The sequence below is a fragment of the Euprymna scolopes genome, chromosome 3, assembly GCF_053919585.1.
Source record: "Euprymna scolopes isolate OS-2025 chromosome 3, ASM5391958v1, whole genome shotgun sequence".
Classification (NCBI taxonomy): Eukaryota; Metazoa; Mollusca; class Cephalopoda; order Sepiida; family Sepiolidae; genus Euprymna; species Euprymna scolopes.
In genome coordinates this window covers 89,548,845-89,570,950 of record NC_136484.1, presented here as the reverse complement: position 1 = coordinate 89,570,950, position 22,106 = coordinate 89,548,845, and the positions used below count along the sequence as shown (strand labels likewise).

Here is a 22,106-nt window from a genome sequence, read left to right as displayed (position 1 = left end):
ATCTTTTTGATGCAATAAATAAAAAAAAACTAGAGAGTTCTACATGTTTTACCCACCAACGTGACCTTGATAACACAACACGAGGGAAAAAAATAAAAGACCAACAAAACTTAAGAACTCATTCTCTGACGAAAGATTTTAAATCTGAAATCAATTAGAAAAGAAAAAGAAAATAATTTTTTATTTGCATCTAAAAGTGTGTGTTTTAAAACAGTTTGTTTATTCTATATTTTTCATTTTTCAAGATGCTTCTACTGGCCAAAACATTTTCAACTTTATACATATATACATATATAATTTGTATTCCTGTCTGTTTGTTTGTTCACAATTTGATTTATATATACAAACGTTTCCTTACTTTACACTCTCATTTATTTCTATATATAGTGTGATTCTTGCAAACTATATACAATTAAGAGATCATCTCATTTGTATATTACATTAAAAAAATCGATTTTATTAAATAGTGGTATCTTAATTAATGTTTTAGTGATAGAATTGTTATAAGTGTTCTATTTAAAATTGTTATTTAATTAATTTTAAACAATAATTATATTGATAATATATTTAATTAAATTTATTTGGAATTGTTATTCCAACAATGATTTTTTAAAAATCTCTTTTAGAGTTATTTCCCCTTCGGACCATAAACAAAAAAAACTATCACCAAATAAAATTTGGTAATCTCAATAAATTTCTAGCTTGAAAAAATAATTCCGATTAGATAGAAAAATGTTTGGCTTTTATTATTTTTTTTTTTAAATATTGAAACAAACAAAAAAAGCACTTATGAAAAACTGAAAAGGTTTCATTTGCTTGTTTCTATTATTCTTTAAACGGCTATACAGAAATCGGCAAATTTTTACGATGTGACCAAGCGTCGTTTAACACCTAAAAAAAAGTAAAGATCTACTGCCCCCCCTGTAGATACCATAATTTGCCCTTTTTTACTTTTTCCACCTTAATCTCATCAATTACAAACTTAACTTTCTAATTTAAAAAAAGGTAAATTTTTACAACGTGACCCAGCGTCGTTTAACTCTTAAAAAAAATGAAGACCTACGTTTTTGGGGCCTAATACGTTTAAAAAGCCTTTATAAAAAATATGAAAGAAATTTTGAAAAAAAAGAAAATTAACATTTTAGAGTGGGCGATCACTTTTCCATGTATATTTAACGTAAAATGAACACCCCCTTTTTGGACACCAAGCGTTCAACGCGACATGTCACCTGTAGCGTTTTTTCCAGTTTAGCGAAAACATGACAAATACAATTTGTTTTGTTTTTTTTTTTGGTGGGGAGGTGGGGGCGAGAATTACATTTGAAACATAAAATAACGATAAATTTAATTAATTTTTACGGACCACTCTATACGTTCACCTAACAATTTCATAAACAAAACGAAATATGGCAAATTGTATTTTGGGGGTTGGGGGAGGATTACATTAGAAACATAATACGACGAAAAATTTAATTTAATTGTTTTTGGAATTAATTTTTGGTAGATCTTCATATTTTTTAGGGGTTCTGCCTACTTGGCTAATTTTTTTTTTTTGTGATCACACGGGCATTCACTGCCATTTTATTGAAACAAAAGATGTAATGATTTATTTTTAATTATTTCTTTTTTGGGGGGAGGGGGGGAGGATTCTTTTCAGTGCTCAATATCCGGAGAATAGTTTCTTCTCTTTGTAGCCCTTCTGCCAAAATATTTGGTGGAGAGAGTATCATGTACTTATTTTTTTGTGGCGATTACATTTACATGTTTTTATCCGTACTTATATTTTTGGAATTGTTGTGGGGGTATCCACGTTGCCCATGATGAAAATGATTAATTAGTATAGCAGGTGTGTTCCAAACGGAACTTCATGTCAACTCAGGCAACGCCGGGTACCCATGCTAGTATATATATATATATATATATATATATATATATATATATATATATATATATACTCGGGTTTTTTTTTATATTCAAAAGTAATGGACTAATGAATTCAACGAGGTTGTTAGATAGTGCTCAATAAAAAGAGCTGATGATACTTGTTTATTGTTATATAAACATGCTAGCAGCGGGATGTGAGCATGTTTATATAACAATAAACAAGTATATATATATATATATATATATATATATATATATATATAATATATATATATGTAATATATGTATATAAGTAATATATATATATATATGTAATATATGTATATATATATATATATATATATATATATATATATATATATATATATATATATATAAGTAATATACAAATTACCATTAGTGCATGAAGCGATGCTCTTTGTATAAAACAAACTGAGCTTAGATACTTTGGACAATGTCAAAACATTGTTAATTCACTGCCCGCATATATATATATATATATATATATATATATATATATATATATATATATATATATATATATATATATATATATATATGTATGTATGTATGTATAGTGCAACGGTTAGAAGCTTCAACTGTCATTTGGGCGATCGGGTTTTGATCCTGGCTTGAGGTAGTTGCTTGTCTAGCCACACTGAGCTGTGAGGCAGCGAAACAGCGGAGCAGCAGTATATGTGGATGACTATATATATATAGTCGTAAAGTCAGTCAGTTGTAAATTGAATAGATCCTAAATCAATAATAACCTGCATATCATATGAGACTGAAAATATGTACAAAAATAGTGTCAAAGAATTTAGTGATTTGAAAAGCTACTGAATCTTATTTGCATATGTAATTTTTTTTTTTTAATAAAAAAGCAATCTTTTTTTCTTTTTTAATTGAAATTAATAATTAATCTCTGTATTCATTTGTAGGTGGTGGACTCCTGGTCCGAGAGCCCGTACATTGCCAGATATGAAATATCTCACATTTGGTTTCATTTATCTTCAAGATATGATTGACAATGCAATTATTAGGGAACAAACAGGACAAGAAACTGTTACTGGAATTTTCACTCAACAGTTTCCTTACCCGTGTTATCTGCAAGACAAGTTAGTTTATTTTCTTGTTTATTTCCAGCTCTATCGATTTTACACGTTTCATTTAAACAAACATATATGAAGAGTCACAATGCACAACACGATAAACGCCATTTTCAAAATTGTTAATTTACCATTACAAAATGTGTTGCATTTCATGACACTCTTGCACTACACCATCATTTTTGACATAATGTGATATCTGTCTAAACTCTGTATTAATAAAATTATGTGACCATTTCTTAGGTATCTGTATGTGTGTGTATTTCTTGCATCTATGTAAGTTTGTTAATTAAACAATTTAATTACAAAATTAAATTCACCATTTTGATTTCTTAGGAAACAAATGAGATGTAACAGTGGTTATGTGGATAACGATATGGATTAACGATCTGTGCTAAGTTCCATAGTACAACTTTCACTTAGGGATGTTTGCAACCTTCACGTGGTTCCTCCTGCAAAAAATACCAGCAGCAGAATCAAGTCGGTCAACAAAGCTGTACCATGATGATTCATAGATGAAAAACAAAGAATGAATTACTTTGTGACGATTCGAAATTTGGAAGGAATTTTGAAACATTTAAACTGTCAAATAGAAAATTATTTCTCACTTTAAAATTCTTAACAAATCTTCATTAAGGATTGAAACTTTTGGAAAATATTTGCATGAAATAATCCTATACAGATAAAACAACATTATTTTAAAACAATTAGATGCAGTTTTATAACAATTTGGTTCAGTTAATAATTTAATGACATAAAAATCATTCACTTTTCATTTACATGATTCTTCCCCCCCCCCAACAACGATTAAAACAAGAAAATAACATCAACAAGGTTTAGTCATATATAACTTGTTTAGTTTTTATGATATATCTCCTTATATAAAGGCAGTATTAACAACATTGTTTTTATATTTGATTGAAAAATATGTTGATAATAAAACCCAAATATTTGAAAAATATTAATGAGTAAACAAAATATAAAATTAATGTTACCAAGATTTACTGTGTTTAATTTAAAAAAGAAAAAAATAATAAAATAGAATAAAAAATACATTAAAGTAAGTCTATATAAAACTTGAATCAAAAGTTATCTTTAAAATTGATAGCAAAATAATTTTAAACTTGTACACATGCAATAAAATTATTTAAATATCCCCATATTTATTTAGTTTTCATAAATATAAAGTAAATATGAAAACTCAACCTGATCTTCTTTCAATCATTAAAAGTGTTATCTTCAAAGCCAACATTTGGGTTTTATTATTACTTTTTTAAAGTTCACAATACATGCATTTATCAATATTTTAAAATCAAACATTGAAATGAGATTGAAATATAAGTTTTCACTATTTTTAAAAATTTCAGATTCACAAGAACTATATCAAAAAGCCTTCCTTTGTTCATGGTATTGGCTTGGATATTTTCTGTTGCTATGATTGTGAAGAGTATCGTCTTTGAAAAAGAAAAACGGTTAAAAGAAGTTATGAAAATCATGGGGCTTGGCAATGGCGTACATTGGTTAGCTTGGTTTTGCGATGCTTTCCTTATTATGACAGTCTCTATTATATTGTTGGTTATGACTTTAAAGGTATGTGTTTTTCAAATGTCTCTTTATCAGGCAATATCAAATGTAGCTGAAAATACTATTACTAACTTAAGAATATCATAATGTTTTCTTTGTTTATCCCGCAAGACTGATTATGCACTGGATTTCTACCCTCTCCTTCCAATACATGGTTAAAAGCTCGGTTAGTCTGAATGAAGTCCGGCCGTCTTTAGATATTCATGTAGCATATCTGACCACTTTTATTTCAGCTGTCCGCTTCAACCTTTTTTTCCAGGGATTTCCTTCTTAAATCCTAGTTTTAAGACTCTGTTCTTTTTTGATATGCACTATATATGCAAGAAAGGTCACCCATGCTGATGCTTCGTGGACATCTACAAAAGTGTGCATGTGGTATTGATCAAACCAGCTGGGTGGCACATGTTGCTGACAGATCATCCTGGAAAACTCTTGTATCCCAAAGACTAACTATAAGCAAAGAAAGATACAGAGATCAGAAAACAAAGAAAAGACACAAAGGGGAAACCGTCCAGTGTATCCCCCAACTCATCCTGCTGCTTCACACAGTGCACCTACTTATACCTGCGACATCTGCAGCCAAGCATGCAAATTCATGATCGGCCTATTCAGCCACCATTGCAGTGTTTCTCATCATGCACACCACCATAATCTCCAAAACTTAAGGATGCCCTAACTACATGTTTTTTCAACACAAACAGTTTTACATCATTTTATATGTAATAGATGCAAAATTATAATGGACACATATATCCACATTTTAGGCATGATTGAGCCTGGTCAGACCAGAAGTTTGACATCTTTGTCTTCACAACTGATAGTTTTCTTTTTGCTTTGTTTTTCACAGCCAGCGCTCTAAGCTGTACAAAGCAGCAAGTTATACCAGTCTGGTAATATATCTTGAACTTGAGTCAGTCAATAATGTATGAATCACAAAGAACACCAGAGTCATTATACAATTTCATCAACTTAAGAATAGTTATGTTTTTTAACTTGGGTCAAATAATTGTTAACTACACATTTAATCAAGTTAAAGTGCATGTTTTACATTCAAAGAAGTTCAGTTATGTTTTATTAATTTGCAATTTTATGAATATTTGTTTAAATCAGAATAATTTTTACCTTTTTATTTCTGTTTTTAATATTGTTATTTTTTTTGTAATTTGTCAGATTTAGTACTAAGAATATTAAAAAAAAAATATTTTAGGATATGAAGATATTCGATGAAGTTGCAAAATAATTTCTCTCAAGATGGTAAAAATTCTATAATTCATGAATGAAAATCACATCACCATGAAAAAGATGCCTTATTATTTTATTATTCTATGGAAATTTCATGGTAACTTATTTACTGTTTTCTCTTTCTTCTTAATTTAAAATTACTTGTTTGTTGAATATTTTTAAATAAATAAAACCAATGTTTTAGTTTATTTAATTATAATTAATTAAATATTATGTTTGAAATCTTAATAAAATAGTATTTCTTCTTACAATAAAATATTTACCAGTTAAATATTTTTTAAACTAACGAGACAAATGTCACTTTTTAATTCGTTTTTTTTTAAACAGATGCATTAAAATAAAAAGAATGCAATGTGTATGTTTTTCAAACTATTTCATTCTATTTATAACAGGTTGAGTTGGGCACAATTCATTTTGAAATGGGTAAAAGACGTAGATGAAAAATAAATAGCAACAATGATAAAACTAGGTTAAATATAAAAGCAATGTAAAGTTAAAGATTATTTTATATTTTGTTTCAGATTTTTTGATGAGGATTGATAATTTATTACATCTATTATTCTCATTTCTCTTATTATTTTTACATTTTCCGCCTTTTTTCTGGATGTTTATGGTTCAATCCTCAGTACAAACGATACTAATTAAGAATAAAATAAAAATTACTTAACACTTTTACTGGGTCATTGCTGAGGGAACGAGAACAATATACCTCTGTGAAAGAGTGCAGTTCAAAATTCTATATAGATTTCTAAGTTCTAAAAGATGCACTCAAAGAAAGTTGGAGGTTATATGGTCAAAAATGTTGTGCGATTAACAACGAAGGGGGAATTATAGTTCCAATAATACATTATATTTAAAAAGAAATATTTTTCACTCAATAAAATTCATCCTAAAATTGTTTAAAAAATACATAAAAAATTATTTTTCTCATGATGTGTTTTATCCTTTGTATTTATTTGTCAGCTTGGTAATATTATGGAGAAATCGAATGCCGGTTTGCTGTTTCTTTTCATGATTTGCTTCTCCATCGCTACCATTTCCTTGTGTTTCCTCATCAGTGTATTTTTTTCTCGGGCCAACCTAGCAGCCATATGTGGAGGGTTCATTTATTATATCCTCTACCTTCCATACAATGTCTGTCTTCAATGGGAGGATTACATGAGTACAGCACTCAAAAGAGTTTCGGTAAGTCACATCTGTCTTCGCATTTGAGCCATGAGAATCTATGTTATTCCTATTTTAGAGTACAATCCATTGTATTTCACTTGGCAGATCGAACTATAAAGGATTATATTTTCATTGGTGAGATTGGAATATGTGGATCAAAATCAATTGTTTATCTGTTGTCTGCAGGGCTACTTTAGTGAAAACATTATGTAAAACAAAAAACAACAACAAAAAAAACCCCCAGAAACATCAAATCTCATTTCAACAGGAGTAAATTAAAAAAAAAACATTATCCATAATTGTCATATCCATTAAAACATTTTAAATAATTCCATTAGATCGGTTTGTATTTAGAGTATTCTCTCTATTTATTCAATTCCTATTGAAGGAACTTAAGTAAACATTAACTAATAGTAGATGGTTAAAAAGTGGATTGATAACTGCCTATTCCAGTCAATTAAATAAAGGGTTTATTTAAAAAAAACAATTCCCAAAAGTTACTGACTATGACAAGGCACCTGAACAAGGCTGGAGAGTACAACATCAAAAATGTTGTAAACTTATCAAAATGAGAACATTCCAAGGGATGTAAATAATAACAATGTGATTATATTGCCACCAACACAACAATAACAAATGAAAATTCGCTAGTCAGAAGCAAAATTTGATTTGTCAACTTAAATGCTATTCGGAACTCACTTTAATCCAACAAAATAACTTTATATCTTAGATCAATTACAAGTTGTAATTTGAGAGTAAATGAGAAGTTTACAATTTTACAACCTGAAACAGGCTTTGTAAATAATGTATTTGTAAATAATCTCTGCAATGTATTAGTATTATGAGTAGGCAGAAAAATTGTGTGGAGTCATTTTGGTTTTTGCACCTTCTGTTCCAGTTTGGACGTTATATTTATCGAATTGGAAAGGTTTTCAGTTCAAAGTCTTCAGTTTGCATACGAGTGATTTTTAGATAATATTTATTTGCTAACAAAAAATCGATAGCAAATCCATGAGCTGAGATATATATATACAAAGCTTGGTTTAGTTGTAAAGCTGCTGCATTTTTTACAAGTGTCGGAAGCTCGACAAGTTGCCTGTATTTTTATATCAAACTTATAATTAAGCAAATGATAATATTAGCTGGACTTCCTCGATTTTTCTTTAATTTTTTCAAGATCGTTAATCATTTTTATTGATTATATGATTGTCATAAAATGTTTTGTTGATCGTTTACTTTTCAGTTTCGAATAAAAATGCCGATGGAAATATGCAGCAGAAGGGAGAGGAGGTCTAGAATTAATTTGAATGAGAATTAAACTAATTTCCTTTTAGATTAAAATTGCTCATAAACGCCATCTTGTAATGATGTCAGTCAACTAAGCGTGGGGGGGCAGTACAGAAGAAAACAAAGTATTGATTACTGCTAAACTGACAATTTTATTCATTGCGAAGAAATTCGTACATGGCCTTTATTGCTTGCAGGGATAATTGTTATGAAATAAACAGTTATCTAGTTGTTGAGAAGGAATTTTCAGCTAACAAAGACGATTTATTATTTTTTCAAAATAATATGGGTGTCTGAAACAGGATTTAGCCGACGAAGGACTTAAGAGAAAAAAGATTACATATTCGGTACCTTTTTGGCTAGAAGCAAAATGTAGTATCACTTTTGATACTGCACTTCATGCTTTCCCTTCTCGGTCAGTAAAGGAGAAATCGTTCTAGACTGAGACAATTTCTATGTTTGTCAAAATTCAGAGTACCACTTTTTAGGGAGCTGGATCTAAAAAGCGACCTTATCTAACTATTTTAATGGGAAGGTAAGTAAATTTATACTTGCCGTAACTAACACCATCACAAGCAACAAACAACACGGCAACCAATTGCCGACGACCTTAATGCACTCTAATTCTTTCTTTTTCTCTCTCTCTCTCTCTCTCTCTCTCTCTCTCTCTCTCTCCAAACAACTGCTTTTTCTTTTATATTCCCCAAAGTCTTTAATCCTGGTGCTTTAGAAATCAGATTCGTATATGCCTATACAAATCATATCACTCTCAATATGTTGGTCATTTAGTTGTTTCCGTTCATGTTATTCGATTAAATCAACTTCAGATCATTAATGCAAAGCTCAATACAGAAAATAATAGTGAATTGTTTTTGTAGCAGGCAAATGATGCCTTCTTTCAGAATGGTGTCCTGCATGCCAAGCAAAAATTAACTCTTTTGTCATAAATATGGTCAATCACTCTTTCCCTTCTGCTGTCAAAGTGTCAAAGTTTTTGATAGTATAAAGAAGCATTCCATAATTTGATTGGTTTTACTCTTTCTCTCATAGATATGATGTTGCTAGTCCCAGTCTTTTCTATAAATACTATTATAGTATTGTTTAGAATTGTCTGATCTATATCTTGCTTTCTTTGTTCCAGCTTGTTTTAATCATTTGTCTGGTGGTCTCCATCAATTTGCGGCTTTGATACTTCATTGTAATTCGACTTCCTATTCCAGTAGCTTCTTTCCAAGAACTGCAGGCTTGTGGAACTCTCTTCCTGGTTTTCTCCTACTTACAACCGCGATCTTTTCAAGATTAACGTCAACAGGCATCTTCTGTCTTTGTGATAGTCATCTTTCATCTTTGTTAGCTCCTGATATCAAGTGGCTTCAGACCTTGGATAAAGAGATTTCCATAAAAAAAGACACTGGCTCCAGTTCACTACTTCTGATAGAAGTTATGGAAGAGAAATGATGTAGTTCGTTAGATCTTCATTTGTAGTTCATGTGAAAATACATTTATCATTTACTGCTCCAAGAAGGCTGAATATTTCACAAGGTTGGAGTTAATGTTGGGTATAGCCATTATTGAATGGTGCATGGGCGTTTATATCGGATAACAATTACCCATAAAAAATTGCTTCCTCAGATTGAAGACATAAGCGTTATGTTTATAAAAATATAGTTTATGTAATTGTTGCAAAAAGCATCCTTTGGGGCAGGCAAAGCTAGTTTCTATTAATAAAGGCAGACACAATTAATCACTAGGCAGACAAAGCTAAAGGCATGATTCTCACATTTGCTCCTTGCTGGTTGACTCTTTTCATCATCACTCGACCTGGCATCATTTTCTTTTGAGCACTTCCGATTTAGATTCGTTTCATGTATTTCCAGTGTTCTAGTCTATGGCTCCAAATCATTAAAAGTGAAAACTTAATTCTTATTACATTCGCTGGATTATTTACTATTTTACAATCCTCAACTTAGTTGTCTTTCTTATAATGTTTTGAATGATGTAATCTTCGACTTTCTTTAAGTTCAGCTTTTTGTACTTGATAATCTTTGTCAAACTGTGTTAAGTATTATGTTATTCTTGAATCTTTGGCACAATGGTTAAAAGTGCTGGTCAACAAGTCTAAGTGACAGTCTTCTGGAGATTGATAGTTCAATCCTTATTACAAATGATAATAATTAATAATATAATAATAACACTTTTATCCAGTCATGTCTGACGAATCAAGAACAATATACCCTAAATAACGGATTCAGTTTGAAATACTTGACATAAAGATTCCAAGTTTGAAAAGACGCACTGATGCCCACAAATATGAAAGTGACAGGAAAACTACTGCAGAGAAGCGCAGACACAACATAAAGAACAATGCTTTGAAGAACCTGGCACCTGCCATTCCTTGTTTTCATTGCAGCAAAACTTTCCAAATAGGAAGTTGACTTATCAGCCACTGCCTTCACCGATGATCACATCCCCACGATCCAACCCCTCCTTCAGGATGATCAGAGAGTCTTCATCATTCTGATGGATGAACAAAAAAAAAATTAACTTGCTTTTTGTATTAATTTTCTTTTTTGTAAACGAATATAGAAATCACTTTTTTATAACATAATTTGGTTTTATAAAGAATGTGATAATCTAGTATATATATATATATATATATATATATATATATATATATATATATATATATATAATCTACTAAAACTAATTCCCATGAGAATTAATAAAATTACTGAACACTTTTTTTTTTAATTTAGTGTTTATCGTCCAATATTGCCTTTGGATATGGGTGCAGCTACATTGCCAGATATGAAGAGCAAGCTATTGGATTACAATGGTCAAATGTGAATTCCAGTCCTGTGCCTGATGATGGATTTAGCATGCTACAATGTATGATGCTTATGTTAGTTGATAGCATCATTTATTTGATACTTGCTTGGTATATAGAGGCTGTGTTTCCAGGTAAATATTTAATATATTCTTTTATTTAGATTATGTTTATAAGTTAAAAAGTCCATAATTGTTCACTCTAATCATAAAACTATAAGTTAACATCGAAAATAACTTAAAACATTAAAATTAGATGTACTGGATATGACGGAAATATGTTTTTCTGTGCATAGTTTCGTATATAGGGAAAATGCAGTTAAAGTTTACTAAAAGCAGAATGTTAAATGTATTTATTAGATGGAAGTGTAGAAAATTCAAGTTTTAAAATTACTTTTTGTTCGTTTTTATCATACATTAACTATAATTTTTGAATAAAACGTTGTTTTTTCTTTTCTTTTTTTCTAAATTCAGGCATGTATGGAATTCCCCGGAAATGGTATTTCCCTCTCCAAAAATCTTATTGGCTCAGTCAACAAGCGAATCGAGCAATAATTCAACAAAATTTAAATATTAACAATGAAATACTTGAACTTGCCCATGAAGGTAATAAAAATTGATTTTCATTTTCTTATTCTTTTTATTTTTTTAGCCATCCAACCATACTTGTAAAATATGTTCTGGGGATGATCAAAGTAGATATATAATAGACTCAGATTTTCCATTTATAAATAACTAGCAGATTTCCCCAGAATTTTTTGCATATTAAATATGTTGAACATTACTGATAAAATTTAGGGAAGCTCGTTCACAGCAGATATCCTAACTGTAATCTTGGAATGTATATACCATTCACTGGACAAAGCAGGGGAGGATACAGCGGTAGCCCTAGATATATCTAAGGCTTTTGACAGAGTATGGCATGATGGTCTTCTCAGGAAAATCAGATCATATGGTATCACTGGAAGAATACATTAAATTATTAAGCAAGAGAAGAATCCAGGTTGTCCTCAATAGTCGTACATCTAAACAATATGATGTGAGAGTACCTCAGGAGTCTATCCTTGTACCTTTATTATTCCTAATATTCATAAACGACCTGCCGATAAAATTATCTCTGAGATGGGTATATTTGCTGATGACACCACGCTCTATAACAGACACGAGAGTAAAACAAAAGAACACATATCTAAGGAAATGGCAGAAACACTGGAGGAAGACCTCCAATCTGTTGTGGAATGGAGACAAAAATGGAAGGTCACATTCAATGCTGCTAAGACTAAGCTTGTTTCCTTCAATAATTACAAGAAACCTTCTCTACCACCAATAGCAATGGGCAAAAACACATTACTGGAAAGTACTTCTTTTAAACACCTTGGCCTAATGTTCACAGAGAACATGACTTGGAACAGATACATTGAGAGCATTGCCAAAGCTGCTGTGAAGAAGGTGGGCTCTCTCTATCATGCTAGAAAGCTACTTACGCCTGAAAGTATCCTGTACCTCTATAAGGCCACCATTCGCCCATGTATGGAGTACTGTTGTCATATTTAGGTTGGTGCATCTGCTACTAGCCTCTCACTCCTGGACAAGGTTCAAAAGAGAGTCGCCAACCTGTAAGGTCCTGACTTGTCATCTAAGCTTCAGCCTCTGTCCCATCGACAAAATGTTGCATCCCTCTGCCTGTTCTACAAGTATTTTAATGGTGAATGCTTTGTCAAACTACAAGCACTTGTACCCCCTTGATGTAAATACCCCCGACAAACTGACAAGCAGCTAAATCCCACACCTACACAGTAGAGATCCATAGGTGTAAGAAAGCCTTCTACTCCAACAGTTTCTTCTCCAGAACTGCTAGACTTTGGAACTCCCTTCTGGGATTCTACTTCCCCAACTATGCTGATATGCAGAAGTTCAAGTGTAATGTGAACAGACATCTTACTGCTTATCTCCCTTTATAATATCCCTGTAAATTATGTCGCTGATAGTAGCCCTCTACTTCAAGGTGTCACTGTGCCTTGTTTGGGGTGAAAATGGAATTAAAAAAAATTAATAAACAAAATATGGAAAATGTATGAATCCTCCTAGTTCACCCATTTAATTAAATAATACAAAACCTTCTAATAATTTAATATAGAAAAATGCTTCCTCGCATTAAATGACCATAATGGTGTTTATACCATTAAACAAAATAATCCAACCTTTTTTATATGATATAATTTTAGGAAAGGTTTTATCATTTAAAACTAGGCTAAAACAGAAGAAACCTGCTGATTCCAAATATGGCATTAGTTTTCCTTAGAAATTAACTATTATATATATATATATATATATATATATATATATATATATATATATATATATATATATTTATATATATATATATATATATATATATATATATATCGTGTGTTGGAAGCTTTTTAACCTTAAAAACTATATAAGAATTTTTTAATAAAAATTTGATTTTTAGTCCTTCATTGGAAAATTATTTTGTCATTAAGTCACTTAATCTCCTGCAATCGTTGAGCAAACCTTTATTGAATTAACAATAATCCTACGTTTTTAAGGATCATCAGTTGTTTACAATGAAACACTGTTTCAGGGATTTAAAAACTATATATATATGTATGTATATATATATAGAGAGAGAAAGAGACACACACACACATATATATACATTCAGGTCTGTCCTTTTAATCTGTATATTAAGCTATGAAAATTCTACTAGTGAGTGATAAACTAAAGCATAGCTAATCAATTGAATAAAAGCCTATCTTCAAGATGTGTGGAGATCTCTGTAAAAAATTCAAATAATAATAACATAGAAATTTTTTCAAAGCAACAAGGTGCATCTTTTCTTTAAGCAACATTTAACTGACTATATTACATGTGAAAGTGTCAATATAATTTTCACTATAGCTTATGTATTCTGCCAGCAAATTCAATTTCCGTTGAGGATATTAAAAATAAAATAATAATCTTTGAACTGCATGTAAAGTAAGCCAGGTATATTGGAAAATGGTAAAATATATACAGGGTTGAATGATAAAATTGTTGCCATAGAAAAGACGGCATGATTCCATTTCCATTTGATGAAAACCGGTTTTCTTTTTTTGTTTCAAATCATCTATTAGTTGACCAGTTGTGTACAAATGAACGAGATCAGAGATAGCTGTACAACTCATGCTTTCTACCAATCCAAGTTATGACAACCGGACCCTTGAAGAGTGTGGTTGTCCCCTGGTGCAATCAGGTAGCCGCTGGCAGACCCTGAGTGTGGCAGCAGGACTCAGCACCTGCCCACAAATCCAAAGAAACGCAGGCTTGGCTTCAGAAGGAGTGCTATGACTTTGTACCCGTCTTTTACTTGCCCTCTTCTCCCTCAACTTGAACCCATTGGTCATATGTCGAGAACATCACGAACATGACCTCCCACTACACCAAAGCCAGCCTGATCGCTGTCATCTGCTAAGTATTCACTGAGGTCCTACTGGTGCTTGTGTAAAATGCCGGACCCGTATTGAGGCGGTGATTGAGGCTGAAGGCAGCTACATGGGATAGATGTCAACTCTACTACATAATCAAATTACCTGAATTGATGTTTTTTCAATAAAAGTTTAAAATAAAGCTGCAGTGTTATTTTCTGTAGGTGACACTTTTATTGTTCCACCCTGAACTTTGTCTGAATTGTGCTAAAAGCTACTGCTTGAGGATAGTTAACCAAAAGTACAGATGTTTAGTTCACATGCACATTTTTAAAGAGACCTAAAATGATCCATCAGCCTCTCGTCTTGGATAAAATATGTATACTAGTTCTCAAAAGTTTAGTAAGCAAGTGGTCCAAGAATATAAATCACAAAGTAATATCAATAAAAGAAAGTTTAGAAAAAAAATAGGTTCTACAAAGCTTTACTTGAATGATCCACAATCTATAGAATCTATTCAAAGCTGTGATTCACTTCAAGATATAGATCCACATCCTTTTAAGAGTATTAATTAGTATAAATAATCATTTCTACTAAATCTAAATTCTTTTAAACACATGCTGTTAATTTCTCTGTCTAAATTCTTAAATATTATGATTTTTATAAACATGACCCACATTGAATATTATATATAACTTATTGAGTCAGAATCTATTATATATATATATATATATATATATATATATATATATATATATATATATTTATTATTTTTTTAAAACCGTAATCTACGTACACGCATGTTTCGGGGTCCTACCCCTCTTCAGCATAGCTTGACTGTTGTTAGGATTCGAACCCCAGACCTTATGTATTTCAGTACAGTGTCTTTATCCATTACGCTATGATGCCATAAAAAATTTACTGTTTAGTTTTATCGTTTATCTAATTACATAGTTTTTGTTGTTGATTTTTTAAACGATATTAAGGTTAATGTTTCCCCCTTGGAGATCCGGTGTGTGTGTGTGTGTGTGTGTGTGTGTGTGTGTGTGTGTTTTTTTTTTTTTTAGAAAGTCACCCATTTTTTATTTGGACTTATTTTTATTTATTTATTTATTATTTTTTTAAAAACAGTAATCTACGTACACGCGTGTTTAATACGTAAATAGATAAACGATAAAAACTAAACAGTAAATTGTCTATGGGATCATAGCGTAATGGATTAAGATGCTGGATTGAAATACATAAGGTCCGCGGTTCGAATCCTAACAACAGTCAAGCTACGCTGAAGAGGGGTAGGACCCTAAAATACACGTATACTGTTTTTAAAAAATAATAAATAAATAAAAAATACGTCCAAATAAAAAATGGGCGACTTTCTAAAAAAAAAACAAAAACAAAAAAAAAAACACCGGATCTCCAATAATATCGTTTAAAAAATCAACAACAACAAAAACTATATATATATATATATATATATATATATATATATATATATATATATATATATATATATATATATATATTATTGAATAGTTATAACCTTTTGGAATTTCCAAAAGATTTAAATGAATAATTTTGAAACATAAGATTGGCAATGTTAAAACACAATTTTATATTGAGAGGTCAAATTTATATTGTGATGTTACAATAAACACCCAATCTTCCTTTTTCTTCTTTCTCTATTCGCTCACTTTCTATTTTCTTCTCTTTTTCATCCCTCTCTCTTCTTATATCTTTTTCCTTGTTTTTCCCTCTCCTTTATTTACATTACTCCATTTTTCTCACTACTCTTCTCATTCATCTTTTACTCATGTCATTCGACCTCCCACCATCTATATCATTCATGTATAGATGCAAGCAAGCCTCATCATAGTTTAAAGTGTTTGTATAGCATGGAAGCATCTACTTACAATTTACTACTAATTCTAAAATATATTTCTTTAGAATTTAAGAAAATCATTTTCTAATAGTCAATAAAATGAACGATTTTTTTTTTTTTTCAATTTTTGTTAGATTCTGAAAAATTTGAAAAAGTTTCACCCAATTCAAAAATTGGTGTTTCCATAAAAAACTTGCGAAAAGTATACAAACAGACGAACAAAGTTGCTGTAGATGGTTTGAATTTGAACTTTTATGAAGGTCAAATCACAGCTTTTCTTGGTCACAATGGCGCAGGAAAAACAACAACAATGTAAGTAGTTTATGTGGAATTTTATTTTATTTTCTTGCTTATATTCTCTTCATTAAGCAAAAAATATTTTAGTTTTGTTTATGACAGATAATGTAGTTAGCAAAAAGGTCATCATAGACTGATTTTCTCAACAATCATTAGTTCTTCATAATTCCTAGAAAAATAAGAACTTAATATCTAATCTGAGTCTCATTCGTGTATTTGAGATAAAGTTCAGAGTTTTAGCATTTTTAGAATTTTTTCTGGTAAAATTTGTTAACTTGTTGTGTTTCCTGCTTACAATGAGCAAATGCACATCATGGCACATAAACTTTCTGAATATTTCACTATCAATTGATGGATGACTCCATAAGAATAAGTGATTGATTGCTCTCACTAGTGCACCGTATTCAGATGTCTGTTGTGGTTTTGTATTTTGTAAACAATTTATAACTTAAACACGAAAGTAAGTTTTCAAAAGTAATGAATGAAGTATTTGAAGTTTGATTTCCAAATAATCTGTACAATAACGTCTATTTTTCCTACCTGCACTAAAACATAATAGCATAATAACAAAAACCTTCATATGCTAATCTGTTGTGCCATCCAATTAGGTTAAGCTCTCATGCAGTTTTTCAGAAATTATGCATTGATTTTTTCTTCTTTTAATATTTATTATATTTTCTCTAAATTACTGGACTCTCCCAAAGAAACCTTCCAAATAGAAAGTGGCATTCACTTTTATTTGCTACGATTTATCTAGTCTCACCATCACCAGTTACACCGTGTGTAAATTTTTATGGAATAAAAGGTAAACAAACACTGGTTATTCCAGAATATCAAAAACTGTATCATATTTGCATTAGACTTTAGACATCTGCTCTGGTAATCTTTTCCAATTATCTTTTAATTACAGTTACTTTTTTTCTTCTCATATTCTTCATGTTAAACAACTTTCATTATTTATTTATTATAAGAACATTTATTCATTATTCAGAATAAAATGTCAAGTTTTGTCTGCCGTTCTACCAGCACATTCCATCTACATTTTTCACATTCGAGAATAGAGCCAAATATACCAATTAAAAAATGTTGTCATTTTTTGCATATGTAAATTATTACGAATTTATGATTTTTTTTTTCAGAAGCCAAACTACACTTTGGTGCTTTTTTCCAAAAATCAATTAGATCGTAGGCAAATCATATCTATACAGGCATTTAAAAATTAGCTGTTTTTTTGTTTTCTTTTAACATTTTTAACTGAAAAAATTCCTCGGTAGTCAAACGAAATTTTGGAGTTCGAACCGCCGACTTTGCTTCGAATGTAAACAAGCAGGGATGTTCATCAATGGAACGTTGTAATTCATACTTTGGAAATGTAGTGTGACAACTCAACCCAACCCCACTCCACTCCGACAACGTCACCACGCAAGTCTGAACTTTACAACGAGAGTTATATTTAGAACAGTGTCATTGCAGCCCCTTTGACAGTCTAGACAGTTTCTGAGTTATTTTTAGTACATTAGCATGGCACCAGAACCACACCATTTGATTGATCGACCCCGTTTTTGCATGGGACAACAAAAGACCTTGAGGTATCCAAAAAATAAAAAAAATAAAGTCAGTAGACTTTAATACAATAAATGAAGCAGACGTATCTTGGGATGGCAGTAATTAATTATGCAAAAAAAAAACTTTGTTGTCCAAATAATCGGTTTAGCGTTGTATAAAGGCTTTAGAAACAAAGAAGAAATCGACATTCTTTTACCATTGGATAAAACGAAAAAAAAAGAGAAATAAAAGCAGTAAAGCGAGTGCAAAATGGAAAACTTTGAATCGAATTTAAAAAGGAACTGATAGAGAAATTTGAAAAAGGAATACATGTGCCAACGCTTGCAAAGGAATATGAAATCGCAATGCAATTACATGTATGAAATCCTCCAAGTTTACAGATAAAAAGAGACTTTTAAACTGTGGAATCAATTCTATTTCAGTTAATTTAAAGGGGAAATATCGTTTCGGCTGTCGAACATTTCAATGTTCGAACAAACATCTGGAACGAATTATGGTTGAGCACTGAGGTACCACTGAATTTGCAAACACACAAGGAAACATTGATTTCTTTTATTTAATTTCTATTTATGAAAAATACGTTTAATCTATTTACAAAAATATAGTATTAAACACCTGTTTTAATTATTATTTATGAAAAATCATATTCTTCAAACAAAATAAAAATTGCCTCAGATTAGAATGATTTCTTCAGTGCGATCAAAAACAATTTCTTCAGGAATATTCTGTATTGGCTATCTATTAGAACAATATTTTCGAAGAGTCTGTGATTTATTTATTGGGGTTATTTCAAAAATAATGTCTATCAAAATACACAGAATATTCTTGAATTTAAAACAGTCGTTACAAAGAAAAAAAACAAGGCAATACCATGTGAGGAATGTGTCAGATGGTATACTTTTGGGGTCACACTGTATAATATTATTATATATTTATACAAATAGGTATTGGTAAACTTCCTTAAAAATCAGATTTAATATTCTTGAAGATGTCATGTGCTTTTTTATGACAATATTCCATATAAGTTTTCTTCTTTGATTTTTGTTTTTAACAGGTCTATTTTAACGGGTCTTTTTCCACCAACAAATGGCACTGCGATAATTTATGGCCATGATATACGGTGGGATATGGATGTGATTCGAAGAAGTTTGGCGATGTGTCCTCAATACAATGTTCTCTTTGAATAGTAAGATGCTTATTTTTTTATATTCTTGTTAATCAGCAACATGATACTCTATTTCTTAATTATTAGGTTGTGAACCAGTATAGAAAATAGAAAATTCACTCTAATTTTTATTTCATTTTCAGCTTATTAACTACATAATAACGGCATAATCATATTGGCACACCCGTTCACTACTGGATCACTGAAGTTAAGCAACATTGAACCTGGTTAGTACTAAATGGGTGACCATTTAGGACTTCCAGGTGCTGTATCTCGGCATTGTTTCCAGTTGTTTTGGACTTTTCCTTGCCATTGGACTCAAACAGTGCCGATTCAGGAGAGGTGTAGTTGGAGATTGTGCAACCCTTGCCTCACAATTACATGCACAGTTAACCCTGTAGGGGTGCCCTTTGTCTTTCGAGATTGAACAGAGGTATCGATCGATTAACTGCATCTGTTGAATATCCAGGCCATTTGAGAAGAAATAAATGCCTTTGTATGAAAGAAACAACATAACATGATTAATTGTCAAAAAATAACGTAATTACTGGATATACCGAAAGATCATTTGACAAGAAATAGATGAATGTATCCTTGGGATGCACCTGGAGGAAAGAAAACAAATATATTGGATTATCAGTTATTAAAATAATAATATAAAAGTTTCAGGTCGTCACAGATTGTTATATAATAACAATCTAAAATTGATATCATTTTTCCCCTCTCTCTTTCCAAACCCCTTCTTCTCCTCTGCTAGCCCATTTCTCTCAAGCTGGACATACATCAACTCATACACACAAAAAAAACTCTTTTTGATTTTTATCTATACTAATAAATATGAGATATGTGTGTCTGTCTACCAGCTACTTACTGATAGTGAAAGAGAAATTTCAAATTTTGTAGGAATGCAGATTGTTGTAAGAGCAGCTCATGATTTCTTATAAATGGGTTTTCGATGGAGCAAGGCAAGGTGTTAATGTTTCATTTGAATATGATTTACAACATCATGAATTTGTACCAAATTATTTTGATTCTTAAAAGTGAAGAAATTTCCAATCCTTTTAAAACAAAATTAATACTTATTCAAAGCCATAATTTCAATCATGTCAGCAGCATTTCTTTGTTTCGATTGATCTTAAATATTTGGCAATGTAATTTTAAAAATGATCTTCATGAAAGCATGAACTTTGCTACTGAAAATATTTAACCTAATTTTAATGGGCATTTAAAACCATTAAAAATAAGAAAAAAAATTGCTTATTCTCATAAATGAAGTAACATTGATTTTAATAAAAGCTGAACATTTAAAAGTATGAAGTATTTTATATAAATCAATAATTTTAGCCCCTATTTACTTGCCTCGCCAGGAAGGCAGAGTTAGACAGGTTAGTTTTGAATATAAGAAGAATTCAGCACACCAAAAGAGTGCATTATTGATTGGAAAAATTGAAATTGCCTTAGTCACTCCTTCACTAATCAAGGAGAGAAAAGATGAAGTGTAGCATAAAAGCAGATGTTACACTTTGCCCCTAAAGGCTAAAGAACTTGATCTTAATCATTTAAGCTCTATTTTTCACATAGTTTTCACAGTTATAGTAGCTTTTGATTGCTTTAAAGCATTTTGGAATATGACTTATTTAATTTATAAAATAAAACAAAGCTTCTGAACCGGTATTACAGCTAATATATATATATATATATATATATATATATATATATATATATGTAAAGACTACCAGTGACCCGTTGGGTCAGTATGTTATATTAGCTATGGAATTAATGCATGAGTGTGACACTTGTGACGAAAAGAAAATAATTTTTTGTGACATAATAGATACATTTCTATGAAAGTATATTAAAATGAAAAAAGAATATAGATAGATTTCTATGAATCGTTCTGTTTATAATTGTTTATTTTTGAAAAAAAAACTTACAGCCATTGAAATTGAATCATAAATGATTTGCCATACTTATAGGCAAATGTACATTGAACAGATACCATAATACTTAGAATTAAATTCAAATTTTGATATATCTTTTAATTTAAACACAAAAAAAACAATTGGGATGCTGAAAACGTACACAGTAAAACAATACGCTTTATCATCGCGTTGATTATTTATTTGTAACGCAAATTACGAAAAAAGCATTTTTTGGGTTATTTATTTATGTTGGTAGTGTAGAAGAAAATGTATTAATGTTTTTAAGAAAAGTGTATTAAAAATGGAGAATAAATTAAAAAAAAGAAGGAAGGCGGTGGTAAATCGTCGTTGTAAAATACTCTTATGGTTATCAAAGGGTTAAAGTAGATTTATTTGTAAGAAAAGAGCGTTAAAATAACTTAAACGTAATACGGAAATGAACGATGTAAAAATAATGCAGAAAGTATTAACAATTGTTTATTTGGATAATTTAAAGTAAAAAAAAAACAATTGGGACGCTGAAAACGTACACAGTAAAACAATAGGTTTTATTGTCGTGTTGATTATTTATTTCTAACGCAATTTAAAAAAAAACATATTTTCAGGGTTATTGTAATCCAGAATAGTTGCAAAACATCCCCACCCTTCCCATGTTAAATAATAATTTCTAAATAATAATGTTAATATTTCAGTGCGCAGGTCAAATTCTGCAAAAGTAGCGATTTGTGTTTATTTGTTTACGCTGTTATG

At 30.5% G+C, this 22,106-nt stretch overlaps 1 protein-coding gene across 2 annotated transcripts in view; it reads left to right on the top strand.

Annotated features, from left to right (window-relative positions):
• The window catches only part of LOC145257268 (phospholipid-transporting ATPase ABCA1-like), a 379,489-nt gene that overhangs the window by 219,499 nt on the left and 137,884 nt on the right, over nucleotides 1–22,106 (top strand). For both annotated transcript variants that reach the window (XM_080115647.1, XM_080115648.1), the window contains exons 15-21: nucleotides 2,826–3,002; nucleotides 4,361–4,583; nucleotides 6,783–7,004; nucleotides 11,030–11,234; nucleotides 11,574–11,705; nucleotides 16,541–16,718; nucleotides 19,324–19,455. In XM_080115647.1, coding sequence (XP_079971773.1) covers nucleotides 2,826–3,002; nucleotides 4,361–4,583; nucleotides 6,783–7,004; nucleotides 11,030–11,234; nucleotides 11,574–11,705; nucleotides 16,541–16,718; nucleotides 19,324–19,455 — 1,269 coding nt within the window. The remainder of the gene's footprint in view (nucleotides 1–2,825; nucleotides 3,003–4,360; nucleotides 4,584–6,782; nucleotides 7,005–11,029; nucleotides 11,235–11,573; nucleotides 11,706–16,540; nucleotides 16,719–19,323; nucleotides 19,456–22,106) is intronic.